This window comes from Sinocyclocheilus rhinocerous, unplaced genomic scaffold (genome assembly GCF_001515625.1).
Source record: "Sinocyclocheilus rhinocerous isolate Xijiao unplaced genomic scaffold, SAMN03320098_v1.1 scaffold2358, whole genome shotgun sequence".
Classification (NCBI taxonomy): Eukaryota; Metazoa; Chordata; class Actinopteri; order Cypriniformes; family Cyprinidae; genus Sinocyclocheilus; species Sinocyclocheilus rhinocerous.
In genome coordinates, this window is record NW_015627543.1 from 509,335 (window position 1) to 519,950 (window position 10,616).

The 10,616-nt window shown below is 39.3% G+C and overlaps 1 protein-coding gene across 1 annotated transcript in view; it reads left to right on the forward strand.

Moving 5' to 3' along the window:
• LOC107730798 (E3 ubiquitin-protein ligase TRIM39-like) overlaps positions 1 to 9,856 on the forward strand; it is a 39,016-nt gene extending 29,160 nt beyond the window's left edge. The window contains exon 7 of the mRNA XM_016541741.1: positions 9,312 to 9,856. Within this exon, the coding sequence (XP_016397227.1) occupies positions 9,312 to 9,856 (545 nt within the window). The remainder of the gene's footprint in view (positions 1 to 9,311) is intronic.
• Positions 9,857 to 10,616: the final 760 nt, after the last annotated feature.

The window sequence follows — 10,616 nt, forward strand, 5'->3', positions numbered from 1 at the left end:
ACAGAGATCAAAAAGGTTACAATAAACAAAATGGCGTCAAACTCCTTACTTTCTCCCAACCCTCTATATTTACAATGATATACAACTATTTACAAGATCAGGCAAACAGAGTTAAAAGGAGAATCCAAATCCACGTCATAACAAGCAATGGGGTCAAAAACCAAACAGCTCCTACTTACAAAATTCGTATCTCTTTCAAAGATCAAACAATCCTCACTCTTAACAATCAAAGTTCAACTTTTCTTTTTTCTTTTCTTTCTTTATTCAATTTATTTGTACAGGGACAACGCACAACAACAGTGTTGTGCCAGAGTTAGCTATAAAGCTAATTTGCATCTGCAGTCCCTGGGCAGGATGTTGTTACAAAATTACAATATTAAGTCACAAACAATACAGTACATACAACACATACAATATCACATCATACTCCATTAAATTACAAAACCAAGTCAATGATCACATATTTGATTTTCCTTAAGCCATACTTTAAGCGTAGTTTTAAAAATACTAAATGTTGTACACTCTCTAATATTAACAGGTATTAAATTCCATCTTTCTGCTGCTCTAACTGAAAAAGCTGATTGTCCAAAAACAGTTTTCTTAAATTTAGTTGAACAATCACCTCTAACTGATGACCTAGTCTGCCTGGTATTATCCTTACAGAAAGTCACACATTGTTTAAGAGGTGGTGGTGCAAGATCATGAAATAGTTTGTACATCAAGCACACATCAGCAAATAATAAAAAATTATCAAACGTCAATAATTTATAATTTTTAATAATATTGCAGTGATGATAACTCCTTGGCTTTTTAGCTAAGATTTTCACAGTTTGTTTATAAATAGTATATAATGGTTTTAACGTGGTTATACTTGTATGAGACCAACTTGTAGCACAATAAGATAAATGAGGGAGAATCATTGAATGCATAAAGAGTTTAGCAGCAGCCACAGGTAATTGGTGCCTAATATTCCTAAAGATCATCAAGCTTGCTCTAGTACTTTTAGAGACCTTTTTAATATGTTTTTTAAAATTTAAGTTAGAATCCATAATCATACCTAAATATTTAAAATGCTCAACAATATTTATTACCTCTCCTTTAACTAAAATATCTGGACAACGCTCATCAACTTTCTTGATCGAAAAAAACATTCCCACAGTTTTACTCACATTAAGAGTAAGGCAAGAATGACATAGCCAATCTGAGACTTTGTTCAATGCAGCAGTAAGTTTGATAGCAGCTTGTTCTTGTGTTTTAGCATAAGTATAAACAACTGTATCATCTGCATACATCTGAACCTGGACCTCTGGACAAACTGTAGGCAGATCATTAATGTATAAGCTGAACAAAATTGGTCCAAGAATCGACCCCTGTGGGACTCCAATATTACAGTCAAGAAATGGTGAGCATGCATCATTAATTCGTGTACATTGTTTTCTTAAATTTAAGTATGACTCCATCCATGTTAATGTATTAGTAGAAAAATTAAACCTTGATAATTTAGATAAAAGAACATTATGATTAACGGTATCAAAAGCCTTTTTAAAATCAAGGAAGACAGCACCAACAACACCTCCCCTATCAAGACTGGATTTAATTTGTTCAACAAAATAACAGTTTGCTGTCTCCGTAGAGTGATGCACCCTAAATCCAAACTGCATACGATGTAATGGAAAATGACCAAGATTTAAATGCTCTACTAACTGATTGCAAACGACCTTTTCAATTACTTTAGAAACAACTGGTAGAATACTGATAGGTCTATAGTTAATTACATTAGCAGGATCACCAGTCTTAAATATAGGTGCTATTACTGCTGACTTCCAGGCACTTGGAAAATGACATTGTTTTATTGACAAATTAACCAAATGAGTTATAGGTGGACTAAGAACATTTGCATACTTTTTAACAAATACAGAGTCACAATCAAAAACATCTTTGGCCCTAGAACTCTTAAACTGGCTTAAAATTTTTGTTATATAGGACTCAGATACTTCAGAAATATTAAAAACAGTAAGATCATGATTTGGTAATATAATATCCTTACTTCTCACACCAAATCCCTGTGTTAAATCTTGAACTGAGTCTATAAAAAAATTATTAAATACACTAACAATTTGATGCTTATCTTGAATTAAACTTCCATGAACCTGTAATTCAATACCTTTATCGTTTTTATTATTTTTCTTTCGTACTCTATTAATATTCTCCCATACTTCTCTGCTATTCCCCTTTGCATCATTTATAAGATCAATAAAAAATTTTGCTTTCGCTTTTCTCAATTCCTTTACAACTGTATTACGCAAGTGCTGAAATGTCCTTCTATCATGAGCTAACCCTGATTTAAGTGCTATTTTTAAAGCATGGTCCCTCTGTTTCATTAACTTCCATAATTGTTCATTTAGCCAAGGCAAATTCTGCTTCTTTCTAGAAAAAGTGACATTTTTACTAAATTCACCCTTAATCTTATTAATTGTTACCATTAAACATTCAGAGGCAGCTTCTAAATTATCTGTAGACAGAATCTCATTCCAATCTAGTTTTTTAAAATTCCTCTTCAAATTTGTTTTTAAGTCGTTTTGGTATAATATTTAGCACATTTTCTTTTTCTTGTTGATATAAAAACCTATGTTTTGTTAATTTTCTTAACACTAATATAAGATTATGATCTGATAACCCTGTCAATAAATTTATTGACTTAGCTATTCTTTCTGGTTTGTTGCTAAATATTAAATCAATTTGAGTTTCAGATGATGAGGTGATTCTAGTAGGGCCCTGGATTAACTGTATGAGGTCAAAATGACTTACTATCCCCTGAAGCTTTTTCCTATTTGACTTCTCATTCCAATTTATATTAAAGTCTCCAACCAAAATTAACTCTTTATTTCGATCAAACCCCTTCAAGAGATTTCTCAGATGATCATAGAAAATACTACTTGATGAAGGAGGTCTATATATGCCCACTACAGTAAATGTCATACATGGAGATAAAACAATTGTTACAGCAATATATTCTATATCCACTAAAGTACTGAATTCAATTTCCTTACATTTAATGCAGTCCTTCACGTACATAAGCAGTCCACCACCTTTTCCAATTTTTCCATCCTTTCTGAAGACTTTATATCCCGAGACCAGATATGCAGTGTTTGGTGATGTTTCTGTCAGCCACGTTTCATCGAAGTTCGAATTTGTAAGTAACTGTTCCAGTTGTTCAGTTTTTGAGGCAACGCTTCTGATGTTTAAATGTCCCATAAGTAATCCTTTGGGCTTTGAACGCGAGTCCCATAAAAGTTTCTCATGATTTGCCGTTTTAAACAGATGAAAATCCTTTGTCTCGTTGTGTGCACACAGTTTAAAAGTTCCTTGTAATCTGTTAACTCCAAAAGGCCGTGCGTCGTCTTTAGGTCCAGGTCCTGGATTTTGATGAACGTCGCTCGCCAGAAGAAGAGTAATGGCTAAATAACTGATCGTTCTCCGGAACAATTGAGATGGTTTTCTTCTCTCGATAGATCGCAAGTGCTTTGTTGGAAAAGTCACTTTTCCGTCGTTTAATATCACGGAGAAAGAAGTGAATTGGCTGCATAAATCAGAGGTAGTAACAACAACTTGCGTGTCTGTCCACCGTTGATGTATGTTTGTTTCCCAACAGCAACGTAATGATAGAAACAAAAGGATAGCAGTATAGCCAATAACAATAATTTTCTGTCTTATCGGCAGTATTTTGGCTTTGATTGACTCTAGTTTTGAAATCAAAGTGATCAGTTTTTAGTTTAAAATTAAATTTGGCAGCGTTTACACCTACAGCTCCTGCCCTGCCGTCAGCGTGCGCCGCCATCTTGTTCTTTGAATAACATGACCGTAAATATGAACACACGATTGAATGTAACATAAAACAAATTATTACTTTTCATTAAAATCTTTATTAATGCCGATAATGCTTACATTTATGTGTCTTTTTGTTCGCTGGGGCAGCCACGTTGCCGCTGTGGCCAGTGTATGCTGAGATAATTCATACCCCTTCGTTTGAAGCGTGGTCCCGAAAAATCTTCGTTTGAAGGGCTATCTGGCCCTTCCCCTTTCCCCTACCCCTCCAACCAAAAGAGAATCGAGACCTCGAGAAAGGGGAAGGGCTGAGGGGCGAAATGGGAAGAATTTATTGAAGATTATAGTGTAGCAGTTCTTCAGCAGCGATGTTAGCATGTCATCCTTCAAACAATCTTAACCCAAGATACTGTCAGTGAGATCAGACCTTTTTACCTGGTAACAAATGTGATACAAACAATACAATAACACCCCATAGAGAGCCAATGATCGTGTAACCTCATAATGACCTGATAGGACCTCTCCCATGGAGAGTCCATGATACACTGACCTAATGCTGACCTAATGGGCTAATTACATGGGCCATTTGGGCCACACTTTTGTAAACCAAGATTGCATCTGAGGCACAGTTACAATGTAAATGCATCTGCATCAATTGAAGTATACATAATGTTTCAATCCCCCCTTTGATCATTTTAGATCACAAAACATCCTTTTCAGTAATCATGCATACAGGCTCCATTACTTAAAATGACAGAATAAGAGTTCATGGTGAAGTTTGCATCCTCTTGAATGCTTAAGTCCTTTTTATGTTGACGTTGTGATCTTGTGGAAGTGGCGAATGTCGTTGTGTTCTGTGGATGTTCAGGCATGTTCATAAACGTGGCCAGTGCAGTACAGTCCAAGCGTTGGATGTCTTTGCTCATCCTTTGGAACGCTGGAACACCTGCAATCATAAACAAGAGAAAAGGGAAACGTATCTTTCCAAAGAAAATATTTTAAACTAATCATGCCTAACTGCCAATAAAACTCCCTTTTTGAATCTTTACCCATTTGTTGGGCACTATACCATGGCCCCCCTTTGGAGGTGCCAAAACTTGATTCCTAGCATTGTGAGTTTTTCATCATTTTGGACAAGGCTGTCAGATGTTAGATTATTATTGCACATGGGCCAGCCTGGGACATGTTTAAAAGGGCATAGTACACTTTCCTTCTGGTTATCCATAATGCATTTGTTGTTATCATGCGGTTTTGTTCCATCTTTTATTAACAATGACAATTGTTTTCTGGGCGCTTCGCTTTGAATCGGTTTACTGTGCAAAACTGATTGTGTGTCTTGTTGAAGTTGTCTTAATGCCACTGTATGTGGACCTCTCTCCTTTACGGCTTGATTAGCAGCACTGCCTACTAGGACATAATTTTTGTCTTCAGGTGTTGAGACTTCTGTGGATGCTTATCCCCTCTGTATGGTGTCTTCACTTGTCTTGTTTGCATACACATGGAGTCCATCAGCCAATGTTCCAGCCAAGTTTGTCTGAAGCGCTCTTCAAATTCTGCAACACTTTCTCCTGTCTTCTGCATGCAATGTCTAGGCATAATAAAAGTGCAATGACTATAATGTGCACTTACTCAGTATGATTTTCCAGTGAACTCTAAACTGAACGACACTCGCATGCCTTTCTTGTGCAAGATGCCGGTGATGCAGCCACAGTCCTAAACGAAAATTGAAACAGTTGTTAGCAATTACCAGAAGATGGAAAGTGATAATAAATTGCATTACTGATAATAAAGGACGCGCATATATGTCAGTGAGTTTATACATTTACACCTGAGACGATCGCAAATACCAATGAACGGGTATAACACATTCAAAATATTTACACCAGAGCAGATATTCGCGAACAGAAGCTGTTAGTCATAAACACAAGCATGCTTAGTAGGCCTATTATACAATACAAAAACATTTTATATCTGGGAAAATAAATTAGGCTATTATTGTCAAACACGTTATAAAGATCTTCACGAACAGAGCCTAGAGTAAAGTTTTGTCTAAACATTCTTACTCTAACATTATAACTTATATTACTTTTATATCGTTGCTGTCTATTTTATAGAACATTAAAAAAATACGTCGTGAGACATTAGATGCAGTGAATGAATCTTCATAATGTTTCACTTGATTATACATTTAGTCAGGAATCATGGTTTGGAAAAAGTCTAACTAGTAAAATATGTACAAGTTATGTCACAGTAACACAATAACAGCTAATGCAAGTAGGCTAATAAAAAAATACTTACTCGTGTAAATTATATCCTCCACTGGATATCAAGCCGCCTCGTTCTTCTGAGGAAAATATTTTTAAAAAGCTTATTCCTCTCAGCATGTCTTCTTGAGGTAAATTCTGTCTTATTCCTCTCAGCGCATCTCCTTCCAGAAATGAACAGTAGCCGAGATGAACTTGAGGAAAATTCTCGCTGCTTTGTTTGCTGTGATGGGGGCGTTTACACGCCGCGCGTCTCACGTGGACTATTGTAATATCAATAGCACGCTCAGCGCGTGGACGTGATCTAATTAGAGATAATGAAGCCAGACGGGAAAGACTGGACATCGTGTTGGTTTCATAAAGATTATTTTTTCACAGAATATTTGTTTTCGGTAAGACTTAGTTTAAAAGTAGACATGTCAAGCGTTCTATAGATATATCTCTCATGTCTCTTTGTCGAGTGCCGAGTCTCTTTGCTGAGTTTCAGTTCATTTTAATGACGCGTTTCTAAATGAAGATCACACAAATCAAGGCGGCGGACAGCACACCCTGTTTGTTTTCTTTATTTTATAAAAGCACAACGTTTTGTTGTTATTATTGTCACACTCTGTGCAGATTAAACACACAGATTAAACGGTTTTAGTCGAGTCTTCTGTTTCACTCTGTGATGGCGAGGAACGATGCAGATGAGGAATAAACTAAACAGTCTTTAATCCAAGAAATATAGGGGACATCCAACACTGGTAATGATAGGAAACACACGAACATAACAAGTAGACCCGACAGAGACAGACAGCACAGACTAGGACTTAAATACTAAGGCAAATGAAGATAATTACTGACACACACCTGGACTAAATAACACAATCAACGGGAGACAGAAACTGGGTAACGGAGCACATGGGGAGCAAAAACACAACAAAATCAGTCCAGGGGTGTGACATTACTCCCCCCTCCCGGAAGGTGCGTCCTCGCACCATAGAACAACAAAGGGGGGGAAATGGGTGGGAACTAAGGAGGAGGCTCAGGAGGAAGACGGATTTCCGGGAGGGGGCCGGCAGACAGAGTCCAGGGAGGAGACAGGAGGGGCTTGGAGCAGGAGGTGCCAGGCGGGACCCAGGCCACAGCCATGATGACGGCGGGAGGAGCCATGGAGAAGGAATGGTCACCGACTTCAGGGGGCCGACCAACGGTGGCGGAGCAGGTGGTGGAGGAGCCCGAGGCAGAGACGGAGAGCCAACGAGCCAGGGGGATGCCGAGGATCCGGGGGGCCAGGGTGGAGCCGAGGGCTCTGGCGACCAAGGCGGAGGCAGAGATCCGGAGATCCGCAGTGGAGCCGGAGCGACTGAGGACTGAGGAGGAGCTGGCAGGAGGAAAGAACACAACGGAGCCGGTGGGACGGAGCGACAAGGTGCAGTTGGAGGAGCGGAGTCCTGAGGTGATGGCGGGTCGACGCCCAACCAAGGCAGAGCCGGAGGGACGAGGGAGCCCGGTGGAGCTGGTGGATCGACGGGTGACGGTGGAGGCGAGGGAGCTAGGAGCCGAAGTGGAGCCGCTGGGTCTACTGGGCCTTGGAGGCTGGAGGTGAAGGTGAGGCATTCTCCAGCCAATGGCGACGCTGGAGGATGGCAGACCCGCGGCGCTCGCACCGTAATGATGGTGGTCTGAGGACGAGCAGAGGGGCTGCCAGACGACAGCTGTGGAGGAGGCAGGAGCGGGGGGGAGGAGCAGGCATTTGTGAGCCTCCGGGCATTCAGATCTAAACTCTGGATCGGGAGCCCCCTCTAGGCTGAACACAGGAACAGGATGGTGCTCTGGAGGAGTGGACACTTGAGGGCGCTTACGAGGAACTGGCACTAGAGGGCTCTTTCTAAGAGCACTGGAGGGCACTCTGGACTGTATTCGGGGACTGGAGCCTTCTCCTCTTCGGTTTGGCACTTACGCTGTGCCATACTCAGCTCACCCTCAGCCGCGGTGCAGAGGGCGGAGCTCCTCTCTGCGCTCACACCATCTGCGGCTCTCTCCCTCGTGGCGGGCTCTGTAGCCTGCTCTCACACCTGGACTGACGTCACGGCCTCTGGCTCCGCGGCGATCCTCAGCTCTTTCGCTCTCTCTGGCAATGGCTCGTCGGTCGTCGGTGCGTTTGTCGACCCCAGAGGGTTAAACAATTCCTACAGACTCAAGAGAAAGGCCTAAGCCAAAAATTCTGAAACAGTGCTCCACTGATTATTATGGCTACACTACATACGTTGACCTGCTTACTTATGAAAGAATGTTCTTTAAGTGTTCTTTTAGAGAGCTGATAAGTTACACTCACCAAATTATGATCTTTGAGAAAGGATCCAGTTGATTCAAATAACTTGTGTTCACAGACACAGTCTGTTGATCTTCAACATAAAAACTGTAGAATTTCCAAGACTCTTCTGTTCTGTTCCCTTCTTGTAACCTTTGGTGAATTCTTTTATTCTCTCTCTCCTGGCTGGCTCACCAAATTGTTAAAATTTTGCTGTATCTGGCTAAGCAGTTTTTTTGGGGGGTGGCTCGCCAATGTACTAGATTTTTCTAATACATAAAAGAAGTAAGCTTGTCCAAAGTTCTTGTGGGGAGAATAATTTATTTAAGGTTGTAGTGTAGCAGTTCTTCAGCAGCGATGTTAGCATGTCATCCTTCAAACAATCTTAACCCAAGGTACTGTCTCTGTGAGACCAGACCTTTATACTTGGTACAAATGCGCTACAAACAATACAATAACACCCCATGAAGAGCCAATGATAGTGTAACCTCATAATGACCTGATAGGACCTCTCCCATGGAGAGTCCATGATACACTGACCTAAGGCTGACCTAATGGGCTAATTACATGAGCCATTTGGGCTACACTTTTGTAAACAGAGTTTCAGTTGATTGCATCTGAGGCACAGTCACAATGTAAATACATCAGCATCAACTGAAGTACACAATCTTTCAATTAGTAACATTTACATGCCACTGATGCTGCCAATAGAGATAAACTCACTGTTAACCTCAAATATTCCTATAAATAATTAATTACCTTATATTGTTATCTGTGTCCACAGGGTTGAAATGTCTACAGAAGTTTGCAGGTACAGTGTGACTGACATAATTTTCTCCAACACAATTACAATACTTTGTTACTCTGTATTAAATACACATACAATGTTTGTTCTGAAGTTGATTAATAATGTCTGATCTCTCATATAGTGGATGTGACTCTGGATCCAGATACAGCGAATCCATATCTCATCCTGTCTGATGATGGAAAACAAGTCAGTGATGGAGACATTGAGCAGGACGTCCCAGAAAACCCAAAGAGATTTAATGACTACTGTGTTCTGGCAAAGCAGGGATTCAGTTCAGGGAGATTTTACTATGAGGTGCAGGTGAAGGGAAAGGCTGAGTGGGATATAGGAGTGGCCAGAGAATCTATTAACAGGAAGGGGATGATCACATATACCCCAATGAATGGATTCTGGGCTGTGATTCTGAGGAATGAGAATGAATATAAAGCTTGTGAAAGTCCATCTGTCTCTTTCTCTCTGAAAGTGAAACCTGAGAAAGTGGGAGTGTTTGTGGATTATGAAGAGGGTCTGGTCTCTTTTTATGATGTGGGCTCCAGCTCTCATATCTACTCTTTCACTGGTCAGACTTTCACTGAGAAACTCTATCCATACTTTAGCCCATGCGTTAATAATAAAGGTGAAAACTCTAACTCACTTATCATCAGACCGGTTAACAAATTTCCCTAAAATATGCAACATGAAATCTGGAAAGATTAACTGTACTGTTTTGTTTTCAAACATTGTTTAAAATAAAATATTTTTAAATGATATGTTCCAAGAAAAAAAAAAAAAAAAAAAGTATGTTGCCACAGCTGCAGACTGGACCATGAAAACCCTAAATGGGATTTTGATTTCCACAAATGAAAGCTATAAATATATAAACAGGTGAATCTCAATAAATTAGAAGGTCATGGAAAAGTTCATTTATTTCAGTAATTCAACTCAAATTGTGAAACTCGTGTATTAAATAAATTCAATGCACACAGACTGAAGTAGTTTAAGTCTTTGGTTCTTTTAATTGTGATGATTTTGGCTCACATTTAACAAAAACCCACCAATTCACCCACACCTCGCTTAATACATCGGAGATGATTTGAAAGATTCCAGATCTTGTAATTGTGATAACTGATCTCTGGCTAATGTTGTAATCAGCAATAAAGTTCGACCAATAGTGGATTTTACCAATACCGATAGCTAGGTTGGACCACACTGGCCAATACGATTAATCAACCGACAGTTTCTTAAATGGATACTGAACGAAAACTAAAATAGTGCTTTACTATTTATTTAAAAAAAAAAAAAAAAAAGCATTAACAGTACTGAACCATACTTTGTAAATTAATAAAATATTAATTATATTGATCATTAAAGTCATTTCATAGTTTACTAATGTTAAAAGAAGAAACAGTGCTTTACTATTTATTTAAAAAAAAAAAAAAAAAGCATT